The 27,010-nt window shown below is 47.0% G+C and overlaps 1 protein-coding gene across 3 annotated transcripts in view; it reads right to left on the minus strand.

Annotated features, from left to right (window-relative positions):
• Positions 1-27,010, minus strand: part of LOC135906569 (luciferin 4-monooxygenase-like) — a 262,082-nt gene that overhangs the window by 186,393 nt on the left and 48,679 nt on the right. For all 3 annotated transcript variants that reach the window (XM_065438013.2, XM_065438012.2, XM_065438011.2), the window contains one exon: positions 12,382-12,485. In XM_065438013.2, the coding sequence (XP_065294085.1) occupies positions 12,382-12,485 (104 nt within the window). The remainder of the gene's footprint in view (positions 1-12,381; positions 12,486-27,010) is intronic.

Raw genomic sequence — 27,010 nt, forward strand, 5'->3', positions numbered from 1 at the left:
GATACCTAAATGGTGAACAGTTGCAGCATCTTCGGCGAACTCAGTGTAGCAGAGCGATGTTCAAAAGCGCCGTATTCGAAACGTTCGCGAGTGATGCTGTTGGAACGGTTCATAAGGCACGTTCTGTCGCTTCCACATGTAAAGTGCAATAAAATCTTAAGATTATTCATTTTAGAAATTTTTCTTTAACGTACTTATTATGGGCAGTAAAGGTTAGATATCAATCAAGAATCACGCCTAGAAGTGCTCTCTGCTAACGTCTATTGGTTGTCTGTGCAGTTCGATAATTGGCTATATGATGAGCCTGCCATTTCTTGAAAAAAAGGACGACACAATAATTTTTATTGGGGTGGAGTTTAAATCCACTTTGTTTTGCCCTATTTGACAGCCTTTCCAGTCCAGTTTGCACTTGTCACTCGCATACTGAGAATACAGAGATTGCCAACCAATCAATATATCGTCCTCGCACACGTGATAAAAACAATTTCGAGGACGCTTATGCTGCATCTTTAAGGCTGGAACGCGATACCATTCAATAATACCTCAGTGCTTCTCACGCTTCCCTGTAACTGCAGCTTATGTAACAGTAATAATCAACGGGAAACTCCGCCGGTGAAAGCGATGCACGAAGGCGAGGTTTGTAATCGTTTTTTTTTTTATGATAGGGGGCTGCGCCGCTCCTATTAGGACAGACCTCAAACGGCAGGTGGAAAACACAATTTCATTAAAACGGGTTTGTGTTTTGTATTTTCGTAACGGCATTATGTTTTTTCGTATATTCAGATTGCAATCTGACGCTATCATATCTGTAGATTGTGTTTAAGTCACAGTTTAAGGTTTCCCTCAGTGTTTTACCACGAGTAATTCGAGTAGTTCAGTAATTTCCTTGCTCTACATGGTGGGCGTGCGTAGTAGGGTATGCGGGGTCTGAAATAATTTTTGCCGAAGCGACGCCGGACGCCGACGCCGGATTTTCTGCAACATCGGGCCCCTAACGCTATCGCCAGAAAATTGGCTGGAGGCAACGACGTTGGAAGGGAATTCAGCTTTACAACATAAAGGGTGCAACACATCACGCCTCACTGAGGGAGCCTAGTGTTCTATTCTAAGCATGAGACAGACGCTTCGGTGGCATCAACGCAAAAAGCCCTTTATTCAAGGCAGCAGCGTACTTTTATAGATAACGCTGCATGCCGGTCAGGCACACGTCATTCTCGGTACAATCTTATCAGACCGCCTGGCCGATACAGAACATTCCTTCCTCCTTAAGAGGAAGCTTTAGCTCGGGTGCTCATATCTAAATACATGTAAAAGGAGAATTCGTTTTTCTCGGCAACCACTGCACCAGATTTGACGGGGTTTGACGCATTTAAAAGAAAAGCTTAAAATCTAGTGACTGTTGGTTTCGAATTTTCGATTTAGGTTGTCAATTTTTTATTAATAATTGTCAAAAATGGCAAATTTTCAGAAAACGAAACTATCAAGTTTACAACTCCGTAACTCAGCAAGAAAAAACGATATTGCAATTCTGTGAATTGTATCTGATAGCACATCTAAAGCGGACAAATTTTACATCTTACACATGAATCTCAAAAAATTTATTCATATATAATTACAACTTTTGCAGAACCCTCGTAAACAACGTAACAAATTGACGTAAGATGTAAACTGACATATCAAATTTGTCCGCTTTGAATGGTCTAACGGATGCCGTTTACAGAACCGCGATATCTGTTTTTGATGCGGAGTTATGAATTTGTAAACTTTGTACTTCTATTTTTTTCAAACTTCTGAATTTTTGAAAATCTTTTGAACAAAATTCAAGCCCTAAATCAAAATTTCGCTTCCAACAGTCACTAGAATTTAACTTTCTCTCTCAATTGCAACAAATTTCATTGAAATAGGTCCAGGAGTTATCTCAGAAAAACGTTTTTGCGTTTTTACATGTATTTGAATAGGCCGCGTCGGAGTTGGGCCCGAGCTAAAGCTTCCTCTTAATTAAAGCTACACGCGTTTATTTCCGCGCTCAAAGTTGGAGGCTTGATAGCGATCAGGAGGACGCCTTGTGCGATTACTTCTTCGCAGATGGACCTCTTCAGGTGATGCCATGGTTGATGGGGTGATACTTGCAGGCTGCGCTGCTGAGTGTCTTGCCTCAGGCTGCGATGCCGGTTCCTTATTTGAAGTGGAGTCATCTAAGCGAACATCCTCAAGCTGCTCCGCAGTAGGACCACCAATCAAGGAGTCAGCAGGGGTATTTTCTTCGGAGGGTGTTGGTAGAAAATCTCGTTGAATACGGGTACTGGGAATGGACTGAGGATGCGCTTCTTTTGCGACGTCCGGATGGAATGAAGTCTTTGACCCCGTAATCCAGTTGGGTCTCAAGTGGTCGATATGCACAAAACGAAAATGGTCACCGACTTTGACTACAAAACTAGAGTCGCTAACGCGTTGCACTACGACAGCTTCCTCCCATGACAGGGTTTCCCCTCTCGTAGTCTTGACGAGAACTGTGTCACCGGCTTCCATCTGCGGGTCCCTTCCTCGGCCCTCGTTGCGATGGGTGGTGTCTCTGTCTTGACGGCTGCGCATATCCTGCACAAAACTTGGCTTTAGGAGTGAAAGCTTCACTCGAGGTTGTCGTTTCAGGAACAGCTCAGCCGGCGTTCTTCCTGTTACGGAATTCGGGGTGTTCCTGTAAGCAAGCAAGAAGTCGTTAAGTCATTGATGCAGACTTATGTTTTGGCCTGTTAGGTTATCGTGAAGCACTTGCTTGAGTAGAGGGGCTTTTGTCGTTTGGACTAGCCTTTCTACTGCCCTGTTCGATGAAGCATGGTACGGTGGCGTACGTGTGCGTCGAATCCCGTGAGAAGAGGTGAAATTGGCGAACTCCTGCGCAGTAAACTGAGGTCCATTGTCGCTGATCAGTTCCTCAGGGTAGCCATACGCTGCAAATATCCCCTTGAGACAGTCGATTGTTTTTGATGTCGTTGTAGAGCGGAGGCATTTTGCTTCTATCCACTTTGAGTAAGAGTCTACTAGAAGGAACAAGTTGTAACCATCCTTCATGGTGAAATCAACATGGAGTCTCTGCCAAACGTGGGTTGGATAAGTCCATGGATGCAATGGCCCTGGTGCCTTCGCAGGCATGGTCGTTTGGCACACTGTACATCGACGGACAGTGTCTTCAATGTTCTTGTCAATTGATGGTCACCGAACAAACGACCTAGCAAGCATTTTCATGCTTTGCATTCCAGGGTGCTCTTCATGCAGCAATGTTAATACTGCTTCTTTAAGTTCGTCCGGAATGATCACTCGCTGGCCCCACGTGACACAGCCTTGCTCGTACGATAGTTCGTTTCGACGAACGTTAAAGGGCTGAAATTTATCATTGTAGTGCACGGGCCAGCCAGATAAGGTGAACTGCACGACTTGGAAAGAAGGCGGTCCCGTTTAGTCGCAGCAGTGACTTGGCTCGCAGTGAGAAGCGTTGCCTAAAACACTGCAAGACATTCTTCAGTGTGGTCTTTATGCTTGACCAAAAGTGTAAGCCTTGAAAGTGCGTCGGCAGCTTCCATGTTTTTGCCGTTTCTGTAGCGCAGTGTGTACTGATAAGCTGCTAAGGTGATAGCCCAACGCTGAATCCTGGCTGCGGCCAATGAAGGAATTGGTTCATCCGATGCCAAGATCCCCAACAGCGGTTGGTGGTCTGTATACAGCGTGAATTTGCGCCCGTATAAGTATCTATGAAACCTGCTTATACCAAAAATTAGGGCCAGGGCTTCCTTCTCGCCTTGCGCATAGTTGCGCTGCGCTGCACTTAATGTTCTGGAGGCAAATGCGATGGGTCTTTCTGAGCCATCGGGCATGACGTGAAAAATTACGGCCCCCAAGACCGTAGGCCGACGCGTCGCAGCTTAACCCAATTGGCTTTTTCACGTCGGAAAAAGTCAATACTTGACTGTCGATGAGGCGCTGCTTGGCTTCCGCGAATGATCTTGAGCATGCGTCCGTCCACACCCAAGTCGTGTCCTTTGTGAGCAAGTCATACATTGGTGCAGCTACTGTAGCTGAATCTTTGATGAATTTTGCATAGAAATTCAGCATGCCCAAGAAGGCTCGCAGTTCAGTTACGTTGCTTGGCTGAGGTGCTTCCGTGATTGCCTTTAACTTTGTTATGGTTGGAAAAATGCCATCTGATGTCACTTTGTGTCCCAGATAAACAACGGATGGTTTGAAAAATTCACACTTCTGTTGTTTTAGGGTAATATGATGCTGTGACAGTCGCTGAAGCACCTTTTCCACCGTTTCTTGACAGTCGTCTATGTTGTCACCTACGACGATGACGTCGTCGATATAGCAACCCAATTTTGGAATCCCTTTTAAGACTTCGTCCATGAAAGACTGAAAGATAGCGGGTGCGCTAGAGATACCAAATCGAAGGCGCTGATACTGAAATAATCCGAGATGAGTGTTCACCGTTAGCAGCGCTTTGCTTTCCTCAGCGAGCGGCACTTGTTGATAGGCTTGCGATAGATCCAAGACGCAAAAGATTTTGCCTCCCGCGAGCATGGAGAACAAATCTTCCGGCAATGGCAATGGGTAATGGTCTGTTTTTAGAACAGGATTAACCGTGACCTTGTAGTCACCACATAACCTTAATCCTGTGCCGCCTTTCTTTGCGACCACCACCAGAGGCGTTGCCGAGTCACTTTTCGTGACCCTCTTTAGTATTCCGGCTTGCTCGAGCTTTTACAACTCCTTTGCTACTTAGTCTTTGACAGCAAACGCTATTGGCCATGCTTTTGAGAATACTGGTTGAGCCCCTTCCTTGACAAAGATGTGAGCTTCGAAGTTTTTGACGACACCCGGGGTGTTCTTGAAAACCTCGGGATACTTCTTCCGTAAAGCTTCTACCCTCTGCTCCGGTGTCTTATCCGTGGACAGACTGTATACTCCTTTCCAGTTTATCTGCAGTTTTTCCAGCCAGTCCCTTCCCATGAGAGCGGGCACTGGCATTCCGTTTCCCTGCACTACCACTATGGGCAAAGAGATCTCGCTTCCTTCGTGTTTGACTAATACGTTTGCTGTTCCAACTACCTTTAGCTTTTCTCCTGTGTAGGTGCGCAACGACACCTTTGATTCCACACATCTGACATGCGGGAAATACTGCTTATACAACTGCTCTGGTACGATCGTGACCACTGCACCGGTGTCAATTATCAGCGAAACAGTCTTCCCTTCAATGTTTAGGTCGACGCTGTAGCCCCTAGAACTTTTGCCCGAGTAGAACACAGTGTGACAATTCAAATCTTCAGATTCGTCGTCCGTGGTGTCAACATATCTGACAGCTTTTTCTCCTCTTTTGCAAACGGCTTGCAAATGCCCTTTTTTCTTACGATTTCTGCAGGTGTGGTTCCGATACCAACATTTTTCTCCCGCATGACGTTTTCCGCAATGCCTGCACGGACTTCGTTGCTCTCCCTCTCGCTTATCTTTCGATCATGCAACCGTCGTCGATTTCTTTTGCTTATCACGGTGATGTTCGCCTTGTACGACGCTGACGCTGCACGGTTTTGTGTCATACTCATGCATTTGCTTCGCCTGCTGCGCAGCTAGCTCTTTTTCTAGCGCTGTTTTGCACGCCAGTTCGAACGTCAAGTCAGCTTGACGTTCGCTCTGCGATAATTGAGTGAGCTGGGCTGAAATGAGCTTCCAGAAGCTGTTTAATTTCTTCGAAAGTCTTCTGAGAAGGCAAATGAGGAACAGTTATCTTCTTTAGCTCTTCATACGCTTGCGCGCCGAGCACGTTCCGAAACAACTTGAGTTTCTTGTCTGCAGGGACATCATTTATGTCTACGTAGTTCTCGAAGCGTTCAAAATACGAACGTATGTTTTCGATTTTTTCGTCATATTCTGGCATTCTGCCGAGCTTCGGACCACGTCCGGGTTCTGCCATAATGAGCAAATTTCACTTATCTGCCCAGCCGTGTTCCTTGATCTCCTTGTCCGTAGTGTCGGTTCTTGTTCGCTTGCTCCAGCCAGCCGCTGAAGTCGATGCAGGGGCTCCGTGACGCCTTGCTTCTTGACGTTCTTGCGCTGCTCCAGTCGCTGAAGTCGTGGCTGCAAGGGCTCCGTGTCGCCTTGAACCGTAGGCGGTTCAGCCTCGTGACTGCTGCTGGCCGGCGGTGGTTTTCTGCGCGCCGGATCCCATCCTCGTCGCCACATGTTCTATTCTAAGCAGCAGACAGACGCTTCGGTGGCAGCAACGCAAAAAGCCCTTTATTCAAGGCAGCAGCGTACTTTTATAGATAACGCTGCATGCCGGTCAGGCACACGTCATTCTCGGTAAAATCTTATCAGACCGCCTGGCCGATACAGAACACCTAGTTTATTGTTTGAGCTTACCGTGATTGCAGACTACCTATTTTCACATGGAATATAGGCTGTGTAAGTATATTGGTATAACGTTTAGCAAATTGCACTGACGCCCATCGCAGACAGGTCTCGCAGTATTATTTACCGTCAGGGCGTATTGTACACCTTTTCTATATCGAGAAACACAGATGAGAACTGGTTGTGTAGGAATGCATCCCGAATATTTCGATTAATGCACACTAGATGGTTGGTGGTAAACCACGCTTCTCTAAAGCCGCACTGATAGGAATCAAGAATTTTATTTGACCTAAGGAAGTGCAATAGGCGATGTACTATAATTATTTTCAAAAGGTTTGCAAATACAACATGTGAGAGCAGTAACTTGTTACTAATGAGCGGCCTTTACGTTGCTTCAGAATTCGAATGACAAGAGATTCTTTCTATGCAGTAGGAATGTACACGGCAGGGCATATATCATTGAAAATTGTGAGTAGCGTTATTTTAGTATCACTGTGGAGGTGAGTAATTATGTCGTACATGATTCGTTCAGATCTTGCTGCAGAGCTATGACGTGCAGTCAAGGAGCCTCTCAACTACGCGATGTTAAAAGTAAGTTGATAGGATTCGTTCCGTCTGCATTCGCGGTCAATGACCTTGCGTTCTATTATACGTTTGTGCTTCAAGAATACCTCAGAATATTGTTTAGAACTGGACACACGCTCCAAGTGCTCGCCAAGGGCGCAACTTCTTATGAATGTGGGGCTTGGTCTGCCAAGCTATTCGCTTTGTCGTTCGCTAGGCGCAACACACTGATTTGTTGTCCCTTTAGCCTTATTAGCTCATTTCATGGTTTCACATCCTGAGTATACTAATATCTGAGTATATCTTAGAGGAACCTCTCCCAGTTTGCCCTCCTTGCCTGTGCTCGCGTCCTTCTTCACTGGAACTTAACACGTTTAAATTGAATAGGATTTTCAGCACGAGCAGTAGTTTTCAACGGGTTTTTTATAGTCTCCTTCGCACCTGTATTCGACTATCATTCCCTCAGGAGAGGTGTATTTTGAATGAAGCCTCATTTGTTTGAGGAACCACCTTCTTACTTGCGTCAATGATAAAAATGGTAAAGTAGGATGCGGCATGATCTATGCCGCTTATAAAATTTCATGATTTGTAGGTGGATTCCCTAAAACATATTTAGTTAGCCTAGGCTAGTTTCCAGCGAGTGACATGAGGAGGGGAGTCATGTTAACTTACTAAGTTTAGAGTTACTAGGAAGTGGTCGCTTCTAAATGGATTTCAGATGACATGCCATTTTAAATCATGAAAAAGGGAGGCAGAGCCACTCGGCAGGTGCATTGACGAATATGAATTATGATAAATATTGCAATGAGTTCATATTAAAGAGGCACGCACGAGAGTTCACGAGGAGGTCGACCCCTCACGTTGCATTCCGAGTCTCCCCACAATGTTCTCTGAACTTTAAAATTACCCTCAAGTATTGAGGGGTCTGTAAGCTGATTAATAAGATTATAGAAATCGGAGTTTCTGGGATGATAGTTTGGGGGTATGTATACAGAATATACAGTAACCAATTTATTAAGAAAGTTGTAGTTTCGCCGAAATGCATGGTTTGTGAGAGTAAATTACGAGACACCCACACGAAGTTTGGATAGTACTTTTATCAGCCGTACCAACTTGTAAGCATTCGCATGCTAACCGACTTAACAAGCATGGTGTCAGCGCACAGCCAGCATAAACGCATCACACTCGATGACGGTGGACACTCGCTTTCAAACGCTGGCGTCAGGAAACGCAGCAGCAGCAGCGAGCGAAATGAGCTCCATGCTGTCTATCGCTTGAACGCAAAGTGAAAGCCGAGAAAACATAGCACGCATAAAGCTGCGAGCCACCGCAGCACAAATACTCTGCGCCGAACTTAGTTCGCTGTCAAGATAGGGCCGCCCGCAGCCGCCACAGGCGCAGTTGCAGCCGCAGTAGAACACTGCCCCGTCCCTCCCCTCCTTCCGGTGTTTCGCGCCTGATGGAACGCGGCGTGTTTCCTCCCCCCTTTCGTCCCTCTCGTGCGGGCGAGATCGAGCCGCGATGGTAGGCACCTTTTGCACGGTTTTACTTGCGCATACAGTGTAGAACGCGTGACGACGGTGTTATCGCCGTTGAAGATTATCTGAACCTTACGGCGACGCCGACACCGACGGTAGAAGTCGGCCTGTTGTGTCCGTGTAATTTTCATCGCAATAAAAGCCTTGCCCGTACTAACACTGCCTCAAAGGGCGTCAGAAGGGCGGCGTGTCGTCAAGCTACAGACTTTTCTTCGAAAGCGCAAGAAAGACGCGGATGGAGCAGAGACGACAAGGACAAGCGGTGATTTTTTTTTGTCCTAATGCGTGATGAAGGCCATCCTGAACCGTCCCTCCCCAACTATAGAACTTCGTTCAGATTTATAGAACTATAGAAGAATCTATAGATTCTATAGAACTATAGAAGAATCACTCAAGAATCGTCATCGGAGATCACTCAATGACTTGTCATGAATAATGGATGTGGGGTCATAGTCATTGGTATATTACCAAATGCTACGATCTTCATTTGTTAACTGTGTTGTTAAGTATCGCGCACCTCAAGGAGGAGGACACCGCTGCTCGTTTTTGACACTTTGTTGCCAGTACCTAATAATTCAGTAAAACATTTAGCCACAGTTAAAGGTGAAATAATTCGGGTGGTTTTTCTGGATCTTGACTATATTGAACATAGGAGCGTGGTAATGATTCATTGCGCTGGATGAACAGCTGAAAAATTTCTTCGGTGCGCCCTCTTTTGGAAATAGGCCGATAAGGAAGTGAGGGCAACATCTTAGGGTCAAACATTGAAGTCTTCCTTACCTCAGTAAGGAAGCCTGCATTCTGGTGAGGCCGCCTCATATCCCTCTATAAGCTTCATTACTGAGGGGCCCTCAGTGAAGGTTTCCTTTGTGCTTCCTCAGCGTAAGGTAGCTCAGAAGCTACCGTCAAGCGTTTTTACGCCGCTCCTGGCCCTGAAAGAGCGCTTTACCTCATTGCTTACTAGGTGACGTTTGCTTGCGCATGAGCACTTTCGCCGGCCTGCGGAGACGCGCAAGCACGGTACGTCTTCCAGGCGCATTCGTATCAGCTGCACGTTCGGCATGAGTGGCGTTCCTAGGCGTTGCTAGGCATGATGCCGGCGTGCCAGCGTTATTAGAGCCCTAGAAGTTTTGTGCTATAATGTCGTACTTTGTTATATTTAGTAAACAAGACTAGAAGAAAGCGCGCACGCGTCTCTATTGTAGAACTTCAATTTAAACGTGATGCGATGACACAACGTCTTTTTATTGAATAGTGTGGCGCTCGCGCCAAGCTTTTAAGAGATCCTCTCGAACCCAGGTATGCGGCAAGCGTTCCTTATTTGAGGAGGGGCGAAGGGAGCTTTCAGAGCACGCTTGCTTCCTCCACCGGTATTTCGCTGGAAGGAGGCCTCACGTAAGGTTAGGAAGTGGTCGAAGGAAAGGAACCTTTCCTTGTTTGAGCCTTATCCACGCAGAGTATATTTAAATTCGTAAGCTACACCAGCCGCCCACCACCCAGTCCGATAAAGAGAACGCTGTTAGTCGCGAAGGAAACGTAGACGCCAGCGGTATAACGAATAAGGGGAAGTTTGGGTTGACTACACAACTTTAGTCCCCTTGCTGCCTGTGAAATCTGAAGTAAAGGGACAGGAAAGGTCGAAACTAAGAATTCAATTTCCTCCAGGTGCGTCCGTCTGAAAGGGCCGTCTGCGTGACGCAGAGGCGAAAGGTGTGTGTTGTCTCCGCCGAGGGGCATTGGCTCAATCCCAGGATCCCCTTTTCGCCGGACTCTGCTAAGCCGCGCACAGCAACACGCGGGAGGGTCAAACTCCCATGTGCTCGGGCGCGTGGTTTCGCAACAGAAGCAAACACCTGGTGACGAAGACGCCCCTGCAGGGCATCCTTGACCATGTCAGTGACCGAGGCACCCTAAAGTTATCCGCACACAATATCCCTGACGGTCTCTCGGAGGGGCCGGTGGAGCCCATTATTTGGATTTCGCACTGCAGTGTGAAAACTTCGCTGTCATATTGCCTAGTACGCATTTCCAGAGGTTTCTCAACTGTCGTTGCCTCTGTAAAACACTTAGCTACTGTCTTCGGCAGGTTGCGCATCAGTCCAGCGAAAAGGTCTTGCCTTATGCCCGGCGCATCAAAAAGGGGACTTTTCCCTCCTCTGAAATTTCCGGGTTGGCGTGGCGGAGACGGGTCATCTCTTCCGATTGCCTCAATGGGCAGTTGTACGAGGGTTTCCAGTAGTAGTTCAGCCCACTCTTTCCGTAGGACGCTCGTTAAGACCCGAGGAAATCTGCTTCGAAGCAGGTCCATTGATGTTAGGGTTGTCTATCGATTCTAAAACCATGTCCGAGCAATCGTCCAAAGAGAAATATACTTGAGCAGTTTATCCTCGTATTTCCAGTTGGTGAATGTCACGATTCGTGCGTACCTCTAAAGCCAGGTATCTAGGTCTTCAGTCGATGATCCACAGAAAGTTCATGACCCCATGGGCTGCCGAAGTGTGATGGTAGCTGACGATGCTGAATTCATCATCATGGCTCACGTCTTGGTCCTGGTCTTCCTGGTCGTCAAGGGTAGATGTCTGGGCTCTCAGAGTAGGTTTCGTAACCTGAGGCTAGCTGCATGGTCCAGGGGCTATACTGGTACCTGTCTTCGGGTTTTAGGTTGTGACCATGGCTCTGTGGGGCGTCTGGTACACGAACTCAAAAGTCCTTCCGCCAGATGTCACTATTTAGTGACGGTGAAGAACGACGCAGTACCTGAACTGCGTGGTACTAATTTGCCTCTTTGTTGGCCGAACTTGTGCCCAGGAAAGCAAGTAACACTCGAGCGCACCAACAGTGGCGAACACAGTCCTGGATCGCCAAAAACCTGATCTGCTGCTCAACCGCGTCAGTTTTTACACATGACTAGTCGAATGTTTCAGGGTAATCGCTGGTGATCCCGCGCTTTCCAGAGTCTACTACCAAATGCGCGTCGCGCATACAATCTTATTTGAGAAGGTTTCGCGATTACATGCATAAAAGATAGAATAAACGAAAACATTCGCATAAGTTCTCAATCGTGGAGATGCGTCTTGCACTGAGCGATGACCTTTAGTTGAATGTGGGCAAAATGCAGTTCCTGAGAAAAACACAAAGTGCACTTGTGATTATGCATTTTATTACCGAAGAATTACAAGCTGCTTAATAATTTTCCAAGTGGCTCTTTATCAACCGCGTTTGAAAAAATCTAATAACAAGCCATTCAGCGGAACCCCTATACCGAGGATAAAAGAAAAATTGGATACTGTCGATATGAAGCTGTTTAACTGTATGCATGTGCTTTCTAAAACCAAGTTGATAGGGCGATAATACATAGAACTTTTCGAGCAAAGCAGAAATATGCATCAGAATGACGGGGTCCAATATTTTAGATTGTGTGCTTCTAATACTGGCTTTCGGCACTGATGCACAAACGATCGTCCCTTTCTTGTGTGTGTTAATGGGACTAATGCGCACCATAAGCCAGTTGCCAGGTATTGCACCTGTTACAATCGATAAATCAAAGAAATCTATCAAACCATAAGATATTTGTTCCGTGTTACAGCCACAGAAAAGCATTCGGTATACCGGCTGGCTTTGAAAGTTATTTGTGTATGTTTTAACATCGAGAAGCATTGATATGACCCATGCACGCATCACGTTATAAATAGAACTGCTATAGAGGGCACTGTACTCATAGGTAAACTATTATCCCACCTTCTAAATACAGTATGGCATCAATGAAAGCATGGGTGAAACTTTCTGTTGTCCTTTTACGTTCCGTGCTCAGCAGCGTCTGAGAGTGGAAATGCTTCAATGAAACGAAAAGGCAATGCACGAGAGTTGAGAAAAAGCGCTGTACCTTGAGGCGAAGCTTGGAGTGGATTGCCATTGCCTTCGGTACTAATTGTTGATTTGTGAATATATGGGTCGCTCCACCATCACTCATTTGGAAAAGAAGTTCCTCTGAAAATCAGCATAAGAAAAAATCAGCGCTTTTATTAGTCGTTGCTTCAACGGCACCATCACTGCAGATAACAGCAAAGAACTGGTTTTGACAACAGTGGTGGCTGGGCCATTTAATGAGAAAATATGGAAACTACGCAAAAGATGAAGAGACAGCAGTGACAAAGCGAAACCTAATTGGGCACTGTTCTTTTGTAAGTGTTGTGGTCTGCCTCAGTGACCTTTAGATGCTGTCTAAATTCAATACACATTTGTGAGGCAGCAGTTCGCGTGACTGCTGAGAATTTGTAGTTACAGAATACGTCTATTTGATATATTTGTTCATAAAAAAGCCTGTGTAAGCAAACTATGACTACAAAAGAAAATGTTTAATGTAGATATATACTAGAATTATAAACACTTCGAGATCTGTTTCCCCATTGCACAAAAAATATAGAATGTACAGAAAACTTTTGGCAATAGCATCACACTTTCCAGCTACCCTCAAATAACTTACTGAGTGGATATGAACAATATTGTATCACGCGTTGTTCATAAAAAATAGTTGGAGAAAGGCTTCAAAGAAATGTTGTTAACGCGTTCTTTCTTCTGCAACGCTGACGGTACACGAAAGCACTGAAATGAAGGGGAAATATTCCGTGCATCAAGATACGCGCATGAACAGTCTGAAGAGGCAGAAGGAAAACTTTAGCAAAATGATGAGAGTACCGTCCTTGAAGCTGACGCTGATATGTAGTTCTTAATAGTGCAAGGGCCAAAGGTGGCGAAAGAGGGCCAAGGCAATGATGATGAGTACTCAGTGAACTAATGGCTTATGTGACGTGGCTGTTTAGAGGCTTAAACACAGCTCTACATTGCTTAAAATAAATAAGGAATAAAAATATGAGAACGGCTGAAGTGGGGTATGCTAAATGTATAGGCTGTGCAACAAGGCTACGATAGCGCTACATGCAGAAAAATGGACAGGGGATTTTTGATCACGAGTGGCACAACAGCCTCAGCGGGCCCTTGAGTACAAGGGCACGCAGGCGTCCTTGAAGCAAAGAATCAGTTGAGATTTAGCGACGCATGCCATCAAAAAACGTAATCATTGCGTCATACCGTTTTGGGGTCCAGGATTCCTGATTTCAACCGCATTCCTATTATAAAGTATGGGTCAGGCACACGGCACGCAGCATGCATTTTCGAGGAGCGAAGGCAAGTGAAGGTGGTTCGGAGCGACCACGGCTAGTTCCAGAATATATATATATATATATATATATATATATATATATATATATATATATATATATATATATATATATATATATATAGGAGAAAGGCAACCGAGGCGCCCACTTTACGAGCTCAGCTCTGCGGTGCCCGTTCCTCCTTTGCATGTCGGCGTGCCCGTCCTCGTTTGGCGTAATTGGGCGATTGTGGAGCGCAGCGATAAAAAAAGGAAGGCGATAGCGAAAAGAGCGTGAGGAGGAACACGGAGGGGGATCCTGCAATCAAAGGAGGAGGCAGGAAGCGGATGAGGAGAGTACGACGAACGGGTGAGGAGAAAAGCAGAAGACACGATTGGACTACGTTCACGCACCTTTTGCAGATGAACCTCATCTACGAAGGCAAAGGTGAAAAGGATACCATGAACACGTGCAGGCCACTTACAGTAACGCCGATGCTATACAGAGTGGCAGTGCAAGCAGAAAAATGGATCATCATCATCATCATCATCATCATCATCATCGTCATCAGTCTGGTTACGCCCACTGCAGGGCAAAGGCCTCTCGCATACTTCTCCAACTACCCCGGTCATGTGTTAATTGTGGCCATGTTGTTTTTTTAAGCTTCTTAATCTCATCGGCCACCTAACTTTCTGCCGCCCCCATCTATGCTTCCCTTCCTTTGGAGTCCACTCCGTAACCCTTAATCACCATCGGTTATCTTCCCTCCTCATTACATGTCCTGCCCATGCCCATTTCTTATTCTTGATTTCAGCTAAGATGTCATTAACTCACATATGTTCCCTCACCCAATCTGCTCTTTTCTTATCCCTTAACGTTACACTCATCACTCTTCTTTCCATAGTTCAATTCGTCGTCTTCCATTTAAGTAGAACCGTTCTCGTAAGCCTCCAGGTTTCTGCCCGTACTTGAGTACTGGTAACACAGAGCTGTTATACACTTTTCTCTTGAGGGACAGTGGCAACCTGCTGTTCATGATCTGAGAATGCCTGCCGAACGCGCCCCAGCCCATTCTTATTCTTCTGAGTATTTCACTCTCAAGGTCCGGATCCGCGATCACTACTTGACCTAAATAGATGTATTTCCTTACCACTTTCAGTGCCTCGCTAGCTATCGTAAACTGCTGTTCTCGTCCGAGATTGTTAAACATTACTTTAGTTATATGCAGGTTAATTTTTAGACCCCCCTTCTTCTTTGCCCATCCAGGTCAGTGATCATGCATCGCGATTGGCCCCCTGAGTTACTAAGCAAGGCAATATAGTCAGCGAATCGGAAGTTACTGTGGTATTCTGCATTAACTCTGATCCCCGATTCTTCCCAATCCAGGTGTCCGAATACTTCTTGTAAACACGCTGTGAATAAATGGCATTGGCGAAATCGTATTTCCGTGCCTGACGCCTTTCTCTATTGAGATTTTGTTGCTTTCTTTATGGAGGACTACGGTCGCTGTAGAGCCGCTGTAGATATCTTTCAGTATTTTTACATACGGCTCGTATACACCTCGATTCCGTAATGCATCCATGACGACTGAGGTTTCGACTGAATCAAACGCTTTCTCGTAATCAAACAAAGCTATATATAAGGGTAGGTTATATTCCACACAGTTCTCTATCACATGATTTATAGTGTGAATATGGTCTATTGTTGAGTAGCCCTTACGAAATCCTCCCTGGTCCTTTGGTCGGCAGAAGACAGAGTTCCTGATTCTATTTGCGATTACCTTAGTAAATGCTTTGTAAGCAATGGACAGTAAGCCGATCGGTCTTTAATTTTGGGGGTCTTTGGCGTCCCCTTCTTTATGGATTACGATTATCTTGGCGTTCTTCCAAGATTCCGGTACGCTCGAGGTCATGAGACATTGTGTATACAGGGTGGCTAGTTTTTCTAGAACAATCTGCCCACCATCCTTCAACAAATATGCTGTTACCTGAACCTCCCCATCTGCCTTCCCCCTTTGCATAGCTCCCAAGGCTTTTTTTTACTTCTTCCGGCGTTGCTTGGGGGATTTCAAGTTCCTCTAGACTATTCTCTCTTCCATTGTCGTCGTGGGTGTCACTGGTACTATATAAGTGAATAAAGGGAAAATCAGACAACCACCCGTTCGTAGCAATCGCTACAAAGGAAACCCATACGGATTCCTCGAAAGAAAGGCCTCATAGTTGAAGAAAAACTTGTTCTGGTCCGGTACTCGAACCCGGGACCACCGCCTTTCCGGGGCAGCCGCTCTCCTATCTGAGCTAACCAGGCGGCTAGCACGTGGCAGGGCGAAGTCGAATTTGTCGACAACACGAAGCAAAGCAAAGTGATTGATGTAGTAGATTTTCCCTTTATTCATTACTTGTCTCCACCTTGCGGGTTCCGCAGAACTACTACGTCAATCACTTTGCTTTGCTTCGGGTTGTTGACAAATTGGACTCCGCCCTGCCATCTGCTAGCCGCCTGGTTAGCTCAGATTGTAGAGCCGCTGCCCCGGAGAGGCGGTGGTCCCGAGTTCGAGTCCCGAACCAGGACGAATTTTTCTTCAACTCTGAAGCTTTTCTTTCGAGGAACCCGTATGGGTTTCCTTTGTAGCAATTGCTAGCACGGGTGAATGTCTGATTTTCCCTTCATTCATTACTTCTCTCCACCTTGCGGGTTTCCGCAGAACTACTACCCCAATTACTGTACAAATGTCTATAAAAATCCTCAGCCACTTGAAATATCTCATCCATACAAGTAATGATATTGCCCGCTTTTTCTCTTATCGCACTGATCTGATTCTGGCCTATTCCTAGCTTCTTCTTCACTCTTTTTAGGCTTCCTCCGTTCCTGAAAGCATGTTCAATTCAATCCATATTATACTTCCTTATGTCAGCCGTCTTACGCTTGTTCATTAACTTGAAAAATTCTGCCAGTTCTATTCCAGCTGTTAGGTTAGAAGCTTTCATACATTGGCGTTGCTTGATCAGATCTTCAATCTACTGCTATAGCTTACTGGCATCCTGTCTAACGGAGTTGCCACCGATTTCTATTGCACACTGCTTAATGATGCCTATAAGATTGTCGTTCCTATCTTCAACACCAAGGTCCTCTTCCTGAATTAAAGCCGAAAACCTGTTCAGTAGCTTAATCTGGAATTCCTCTATTTTCCGTCTTACCGCTAACTCATTGATCGGCTTCTTATGTAATAGTTTCTTCCGTTCCCTCCTTAAGTCCAGGCTAGTTCAATTTCTTACCATCCTATGGTCACTGCAGCGCACCTTGCCGAGGACATCCACATTTTGTATGATGCCAGGGTTAGCGCAAAATATAAAGTCTATTTCATCTATAATCACGCAATTCGGGGTCCTCCCCGTCCACTTTCGCCTATTCCGATTGCGGAAGAAGGTATTCATTATCCGCATATTTTTTCTGTTTTGCAAACTTTACTAATAACTCTCCCCAGGTATCTGTAGAGCCTATGCCATATTCCCCCAGTGAATTGTCTCCAGCCTGCTTCTTGCCTACCCTGGCGTTGAAGTCGCCCATCAGTATAGTGTATTTTGTTTTGGCTTTACCTATCGCTGATTCCACGTCTTCATAGAAGCTTTCAACTTCCTGGCCATCATGACTGGATGTAGGGGCGTAACCCTTTGCGACCTTCAATTTGTACCTCTTATTAAGTTTCACAACAACACCTGCCACTCTCTCGTTAATGCTATATAATTCTTGTATGTTACCAGCTATATCCGTATTAATCAGGAATCCGACTAGTTTTCCTCGTCTCTCTGCTAAGCCCCGGTAACACAGGACCTGCCCGCTTTTTAGCACTGTGTGTGCTTCTTTTGTCCTCCTAACTTCACTGAGCCCTATTATATCCCATTAACTTCCCTCTAATTCCTCCAGTAACAGTGCTACACTCCCCTCACTAGATAACGTTCTAGCGTTAAACGTTGCCAGGTTCAGATTTCAATGGCGGCCTGTCCGGAACCAGGGATTCTTAGCACCCTCTGCTGCGTCGCAGGTCTGGCCGCCGCCATGGCAAGTTGCGTCGCGGCTGCAGGGGACTGAGGGCCGGGGTTTGATTGTTGTTTTCATATAGGATGTTGCGGCCAAGTACTGCACGAGGGTGGCCAATGCTGCTCTGGTGAGAGAGTGCTTTACCCGTTCTTGTCACCGGGATTAGGCCGCACTCCAGGCCTGTTTATGCAATTTTATAAACACGCGGATTTTCGCTTTAATCCGGTGGAAAATCGCGCGGTACCGGGATTCGAACAACGGCCGACTTGCAAGTGAGGCGGATGCTCTACCTCTACGCCCCCGCTACACGTCGGTAAAATTAGATCTGTCGAAAAAGGCGTAAACTAATCGTGTATTGGGGAAACTACAGAATGGCTTCGGACTACGCAGACGCTTAGAATATATTTTTTTATAACTCAGTGCAGAGAGATTCAGTATCCTATAGTAGACCTTTATGAACGGCATTTCTAGATAATAAGGGAGCCTACGACAACGTACACAGGGAGTTGTTATGAGATATTCTGGAGCACGAAGGCATCGATGATTTCATGGAGGTGCTGAAGAACATATATAGAGACAACCGAGTGCAAATTGCATGGAAAGGCCGCAATTGAAATCAAGTGGGGGAAATTCACCAAGGACTGAAGCAACGGTGTCGTGTATTTCCATTATTCTTCAGAAAAAGTCTTTAAAACGGTGAATTGGAATTTCCTTTTCATACACGCGCAAAGGACAAATGGTGTAGCAGAACGTCGCACACTGATGTATGCGGAAAACATAGTGCCACCAGTAGACAACTCAAAGGATTTCCAGACAGTGCCCAGTTCGTGCGGCGACACAACAATAAATCTAGGCCTCAAATTAAACACAGAAATATTGTAAATGATGATGTTTACTCAAGAGACGAGTAATCACGTGGCGCAAGTGGCGCAAACAGCAAGTCATACCCCTAGACAAGCCATATGAATGCATTGGCGTATACATAAACGAAGGAAAGACTTATGCACCAACTAAGATAATCTGATAATAAAAGGGAAACGGAATGCAGCAACAAGGAAACATATGGTGCTTTGTAGGTACAATAAGTGTCACTTGGTGTATGGAACCTGGAAATGAGTCATGGTGCCAGCGCTGACGTTCGCAAATGCCATTATGCGCCTGAAATCTTATATATTGTCAGGCTTGCAAGTGAACCACAGATCGCTGGCCCAGTGGTTTTTGGAGCCCAGGGAAAAACCACCAGTGAGGGATTGCAAGAAGTGATGGGTTTGGCCTCTTTTCAAATCCTCGCAAAATTTGTTCTCAAGTAACACTTAGGAACATGAATCAAAATAATGGACGTCTAATGTGCACAAATATCTGTACCTAAAAATCGTGCACATGAAATGCAGGAAGAGGTCAAGAAAGCTGGCAACCAAGTACAAGGTAATGGAAAGATATTATATACTAACCAGAAGTAATCAGAAAGAAGGTGATCAAAATAGAGACGCTGAACTGGATACCAAGAATGGAAACGAAAAAGACTATTGAGATTTACATGATTGAAAAAAAAATTACAATAGAAACTTCCTTCGATAACGCGAATAGATGTGACTTGCTATTGAAGCTCCAGCTGGGTGGCTATTTGCAAAAACAAACAGGAGGAAATATTTGCATCTAGATAAGGCATGCATATGTTGCAACGAAAATCTGGAGACCACTCAGCACATCCTCAAGGAATTCGAGTGGATTCACCGAGCGAGAGCAGTACAGGACGTACAACTTCCAAAAGCGCTGGGATTTAAAGTAGATGGAAGTATCAACCGGTCAGCAGTCGAGATATGCAAGCGACGTTCAGAGTATTGGTGGAAAATAAGCAGAGAAGAGACTAATAGAGAAGAGACTAATACGATCAGATTTATTAGAGACATAGGCAGGGGAAAAGGTGCATAGAGATTAAAGGCATGTTTACAAGAATGCTACAAGGAAAACAATCGATAGCATACCTGAGTAACTCAAGCAGGCTAGGTGGTGACTTGTCACCGCCCGCTATCGAAGGGGATGGCAATATATTACACCATCGGGATCATCACCATTACCATGGAAGCGTCGGCGCAGGCCACCCGAGAAAAGGAAGAAAAAGAACCAGAAAGCTTCGCGCACAGTGCTCGCCGTAAGCGTTTCCGGGTAAAGATTACGGCTGCATAAGGTGCCGTTTCCGGGAGGTGGGCACCATGTGGCCGGTGATTGTATAGCGATACGAGTCGCGGCTCTGCCAGCCGGTGCTATGGCTCAATTTGTCGTGAAAGGAAAACACGTATAGAACTGCGCACAAATTTCGCATTTGAGAGTATTGTAATCGGCGGTGAGTTTTTTTATTAGTCATATAACGAACTAACAAATTAGTTAGTTGCCTATTTTACATACATATATGCATACATGCATACATACATACATACATACATACATACATACATACATACATACATACATACATACATACATACATACATACATACATACATGCATACGTACATGCATGCATACATACATACATACATACATACATACATACATACATACATACATACATACATACATATATTACGATGTCATCGAGCTATGCTCAAGGGACGAGCCGCCTCGAGAACGACGACGAAGTGGGTCTGCGACCTTGGCTCGAGCGACTGTCGGCCTGGAGTCTAGCTCCAGTGCAAAAGTCTTGCTCCGTAACATTTTGGTGGAGGTCGGCGATCCCCGTCCTCACCACGCAATTCCGGAGTGGTCGGTACATCGAGCTTGTCACCATGCCTCCCGGTGACGAGACCGCCTCTGCAACGGGTTCGACTTGTCCGACTGCTCCAATCATCACGGTTGCCGAACATCGCAACCCTGGTGTGTCCTCTGGTCTGGAGGGAGAGGACGTTGACGAATGGATAAAGCTCTATGAACACGCCAGTGCTAACAACAGGTGGGATCCAACAATCATGCTCGCCAATGTCATCTTTTATCTCGGCGGCACCCCACGCATGTGGTGCCAAACGCATGACGACGAGATAAACAGTTGGGACAGTTTCAAAGAAAAGCTCAGGGAACTGTTCGGCGACCCTATTGGGCGCAAGGCTGCTGCGAGAAAGGCTCTTGCGTCTCGTGTTCAGACATATACAGAGCCGTACGTTTCATACATCCTCGACATCTTGGCTCTCTGCCGCACAGCTGATGACACTATGTCTGAAGCAGATAAAGTGTCACATGTGCTAAAAGGCATCGCCGATGATGTTTCAATTTGCTTGTTTTCGGCCACGTCTCGACTATCGACGCCATCATCAAAGAATGCCGTCGCCTTGAACAAGCTAAGAGCCGCTGTATCACAGATCACATCACGCGGCTACCCAACACTGCTGCTATGTCGACATGTGAGGATCGACCGCGTCAGATCACCCCCTGTGACGACGTAGCCCGTATTGTTCGCCGCGAGCTCGAGGCCGCCTGTTAGCCAGCTTTCTCCGCGACGCCTCCCAATCCACCAGCAACCACGATTGCGCTGAGTCAGGACATCATCAGACAGGAATTTGAGAGCATGAGTCTCAACTCCGTGTGTTCATCGTCTCCACCCACGGTTCCCCAGTTCTCTAGCAGCCCTCCTCGTCCCCGCCAGTCCTTTTCTGGCACATCTCGCCGCAACCCGTCCGAATGGCGTACCCCTGATGACAGGCCGATCTGCTTCCACTGCTGTCACATCGGCCACGTCGCTCATCACTGCCGCAGCCGATGGCCACCACCTCCTCGGACATACACCACCACTCATTCCCGCCCCTTTGGACCTTCTGTTCCCTATGCAACCCGCCATGAACCGATTGCCGCTGATGCGCCTGCCGCGAACCTTCGCTACAGCCGCTCGCCCTCACCATTAAGAGGCATCTGTGAACAGACGCACGCTTGTTCCTTCCCGTAGCATCATTGGTGGAGGGGCGGGGTAATCACTTGCGCAAGGCGGAGCTCCGCAGCGGACGTAACCTGGCCGCCATGTCATCCGAAGAAGAGCATTCAACCACGGCCCCGTTGTCGCCACCGACGGTCATCCTGGATCAGCCTCGCAACCCTGGCATGTTTACCGGGATCGACAACGTTGACGTCGATGACTGACTGCAGAATTACGAACGGGTCAGAGCATGCAACAGGTGGGATAACATGCTTGTGCTGGCTAATATGATATTCTACCTCAAGAAAATAGCACGGGTTTGGTTCGAAACACACGAAGAAAAGATAACGAGTTCGGACCAGTGCAAACAGAAGCTCAGACATTTGTTCGGCAAGCCTGTCGGCCGCGAACGTGCTGCAAAGAAAGACATTGGGACCCGTGTACTGACGTCCGCTGCATCTTACGTGTCGTATATGCAGGACTTCCTCGCTCTTTGCCACAAAGTGGATAACAATATGGCAGAGTCAGAGAAGGTCAGCCACGCTTTAAAAGGCATCGCGGACGACGCGTTTAGCCTGCTTGTTTACAACAACGTAACAACGGTCAATGAGATCATTAACGAATGTCTCCGGTTTGAAAACGCGAAGACTCACCCCATAGTTCAACACTTTACGCGTCTACCTAATGCCGCAGCTTCATCGAAGTACGAGGACGTTTGTCCACCGCGTGAGCCCACTTCCTGCGAGAACGTCGTGCGTATCGTTCGGCGAGAAATCAAAGCAGCGTCTCCAGCCACGCCAGTGACGCAGTGCATTGATGATTCCCGGCTGCTTGCGTCTTTCATTCAGACGTTTATTCGCCAAGAACTTGGGAATGTGGGTCTTCCGTCCATCTGCTCAGCCAGCCGTCCTAGCTTTGCTTCGTCTGCTGCCTCTGCCTCTGTTCACCGGAGCCAATACGGTCCATATCCGAGCTATCGCAACCCGGCCGAATGGCACACACATGACGATAGACCCATCTGCTTTTACTGTGGACGTGTGGGCCACATTTCAAGCCACTGTCGAAGTTACTGGCCATCCCACTCTAGACCAAGCTTTCCCGCCTACCGCCGCTAATCCTCGCCCGCCATCACTCTCCACCGATGTTGAAGACGCTCCTGACAACGCTCGAGCCACCGCGACCAGCCACTCGCCATCACCACATAGCCGTCGCTCCCATTCGCCCCAGCTGCGTCGCTCTCCATCCCCAGATTACCGTCGCCGCTCTCCGACGGGAAACTAAGTGAGCAGCTCCTGGAGGTGACGCTGCTCTAGAACCCCGGCCTGAAATTCCTCTGCTGACCCTGTCTACTAATCGGAACCTTCTGGACGTGGACGTGGATGGTTTGCCCGTTAAAACACTGATCGACACTGGAACCCAAATTTTCATCAGGAGTGCGGAGCTTCGAACGTGCTTGAAGAAAGAACATACTCCTGCTCCGACTCGACTGCTCCAGGTCACCGACGGTGGAACTCCGGCTGTGCTTGGAATGTGTACTGCTCGCGTCAGTGTCGCCGGTCGCCACACATCCGTTTTGTTTAGTGTGCTCGAACAATGCCCTCACAATGTGATCCTCGGACTCGACTTTATGGCCGCTAATTCTGCTCTGATTGACTGTTCCGCCGGTGTTGTACAACTTGACCTACCCCTACATGTTCCTGTTGGCCTTCTTGCTCAAGGTGCAACTCAGCTTTGTTCCGCGGATTTTATATGCCTGCCATCCTTGTCCATCTCCTGCCAACCTGCAGCGCTGTCTTAGCCTGCCCACTAGTACCTGACGGAGACTATGTCCTTACTCGCGCAGCTTCTGCCCTGCGTTCACACAATGTCTTCTTCCCACACACCATCATTTCTGTTGCGCCCAATTAGACATGTCTTCCCATTCTAAATTTCGGACAGTGCCCACAACAACTTCCTCGAGGTATGTCTCTTGTCACGTTGTCACCGACACACAAATGCCACATTTCCGCTACATCTGTTGCGACGTCTTCGACAAATGCTCATTCTGCGCCTTTTCCACAAGCCCCGACCGACGACTTCAGAAAGATGATTGCACCGGACCTTTCAACCCAACAAGCCGTGGCCTCCTCGAGTCCTAGTCCGACATTTTCGACCTGAACTATCGCCCTTTATGTCAAACTACGGTCGCGAAGCATCGTGCAAATACCGGCGATGCAGCACCTGTTCGCCGACGCCCATACCCGGTGTTGCCCTCTGAACGACAAGCTATCCAGAGCGAGGTTGACAAGATGCTTGCCAAAGGCATTATTTAACGCTCTTCCAGCCCATGGGCGTCCCCTGTTGTTCTCGTCAAAAAGAAGGATAACAACCGGTGATTCTGCGTTGACTATCGTCATCTAAACACGATCACGAAGTAAAATGTATATCCACTTCCCCGCATTGACGATGCTCTGGATTGTTTCCACGGTGCCACTTATTTTTCATCTATAGACCTTCGGTCTGGATATTGGCAACTTGCCGTGTTTGAATTGAACCGTGAAAAGACCGCATTCGTCACACCAGACAATCCATATAAGTTCCGAGTAATGCCTTTTGGCTTGTGCAATGCCCCGGCTACCTTTGAACGGATGATGGACATGCTCTTGCGTGGTTTGAAATGGTCCATCTATTCGTGCTACTTGGATGACGTGATCGTATTCTCTTCAACTTTTGCGACGCATCTTGAAATACTTTTATCTGTTCTTTCTGTTTTTTGCACCGCTGGCTTGCAGCTCAACTCGTCCAAGTGCCACTTCGGTCAACGCCAAATAACCATACTCGGACACCTGGTCGATACGTCAGGCATTCGTACCGACCCCGGTAAAGTTCATGCTGTGCAGAATTTCCCCGCACCAACTTGTGCCAAAAATGTTCGCAGCTTTATTGGCCTTTGCTCTTACTTCCGCAGGTTTGTGGAAAATTTCGCCCATGTTGCCCGCCCTTTGATTGACCTCTTCACATGTTCGTATTACAAAATGGCATCCTGCATCGCCGCAACATCCCCGCCGAAGGGCCCGAGCTCCTAGCCGTCATTCCGTCTCATCTGCGACAGATTCTACTGCTGCGACTGCACGAAGTTCCCACAGCTGGAGACCTTGGCGTCATGCGGACCTATGACCAAATTCGGCGACGGTTTTTCTGGCGCCGTCTCGACCGCTCTGTCCGGCGCTATGTTGCCGCGTGTGAGTCGTGTCAACGCCGGAAAAGAGCAGCTGTGCCTCCTGCCGGACTGCTGCAGCCTTCGGATATACTGGCCGACCCTTTTTTTGCGTTGGCATCGATCTTCTCGGATCATTCCCTATATCAAATGACGAAAATAGGTGGATTGTCGTTGCTACGGACTATACAACTCGCTATGCCATTACTAGAGCCCTACCGACCTGCTGCAGTGCAGACGTCGCTGATTTCTTGCTTCACGATGTTATTTTGCACCACGGTGCCCCTCGTCAACTTCTCACCGATCGTGGCAGATATTTTCTTGCCATAGTTATAGACGACCTACTTCGATCATGTGACACTAAACACAAACTTACTACGGGTTACCATCCTCAAACTAAATCTTACATAACGCCACAACCGGACATTACCTGACATGTTAGCAATGTATGTTTCTTCCGATCATCGAGACTGGGACATTGCTCTACCATTTGTCACGTTCGCCTACAATTCCTTGCGCCACGACACAGCTGGCTATTCACCCTTCTATCTCTTCTTCCGCCGTGAGCCGACTTTGCCTTTCAAGACTATCCTTTCGACCACACTCGACTCGCCGACAGAGTACACTCGGCATATCATAGCCACAGCGACCCAAGCACGCCAGATTTCCCGCATTCGTCACACGCCAGAAGTGCCGTTACGAAAAGCGCCGTCGCGACGTGCGCTACGAACCAGGTGCTCTTGCTCTAGTTTTGTATCCAACTCTGCATGTGTCTTTCCGAGAATTTCATCTCGCGATACAACGGCCCTTACCGCATCCTTCTTCAGGTGACCCCTGCCACATACGAAGTGTCTCCACTGGACGCCTCGGTGCCTTCACCTCTCTCTGACATCATCCACGTCAGCCGTCTCAAACCTTACCTTTTTCAGACCGATGAGCCGCACCAATAGGGTGCTTTTTCCGATGGGGGTAATGTAACATTCGGTAATGTGGCAAAAAGAGGACGAGGATGGTTAGCTTGGAGAGGATGAAGAGTTTAGCATTATCGCTGCTCTACGCTTGTTGGCTCAGCCATTAAAAGCCATCTGTAAATAGACGCACGCTTCCTACTTCTCGTAGCAATACATTCACACACACACACACACACACACATACACACACATAGATACATACATACATACATACATACATACATACATACATACATACATACATACATACATACATACATACATACATACATACATACATACATACTGGCTCCGGACAGGCCGCCATCGGAATATGAACCTGGCAACGTTTAACGCTAGAACGTTATCTAGTGAGGCAAGTATAGCAGAGCTATTGGAGGAATTAGAGGGCAGTAAATGGGATTTAATAGGGCTCAGTGAAGTTAGGAGGCCAAAAGAAGCATATACAGTGCTAAAAAGCGGGCACGTCTTGTGCTACCGGGGCTTAGCGGAGAGAAGAGAACTAGGAGTCGGATTCCTGACAACATCAGTCCCTTTCCACGTAAGTATGAGGCTCGGAGCAGGAGCTTTGGCGCTTGAACGTAACCTGTGGCTTGACGAACCAACCGACTGAGCTATCTTTCCGGGTAACAATCAAAGGTCACGAGTTCAAATGACATGTTATGTTCCTTTTTTTTCTTTTCTTTATTGTCTTTTCCTTCAATTCATCACTGTACGGAAACCCTCTTAAAAATTATATATATCCTCAATTATGTATGGTCACACATGTGCAGGTCATAAATACCAGGTTCTCTAGCCGAGTGCCATCCGTGCGGTATAACCGAGCTCAGATTGGTCCGCCTTGACTGATCAAATAGGGCACCACTGTAGGTTAAATGAGGCGTAAAACTCCTGCGGGACCCACCGTGGTTGCTCGGGGCTGTGGTGTTAGGCTGCTGACCACAAGGTCGCGGGATCAAATTCCGGCCATGGCGGCCGCATTTCGATGGGGGCGAAATGCGAAAACACCCATGTACTTAGAATTAGGTGCGCGTTAAAGAACCCCAGGTGGTCGAAATTTTCGGAGTCCTCCACTACGGCGTGCCTCAAAATCAGAAATTGGTTTGTCACAAAAAACCCCATTATTTAATTTTTAATTTAACTCCAGCGGGGACGTTAGAGTATCCGTCTCCCGTGCAAGAGGACCGTGATTCAAATCCCGGGGCCGCGCAATTCTCCACCGGAAAATAAAATAAAACCGGGTGTTGAGA

This window comes from Dermacentor albipictus, chromosome 5 (genome assembly GCF_038994185.2).
Source record: "Dermacentor albipictus isolate Rhodes 1998 colony chromosome 5, USDA_Dalb.pri_finalv2, whole genome shotgun sequence".
NCBI lineage: Eukaryota > Metazoa > Arthropoda > Arachnida > Ixodida > Ixodidae > Dermacentor > Dermacentor albipictus.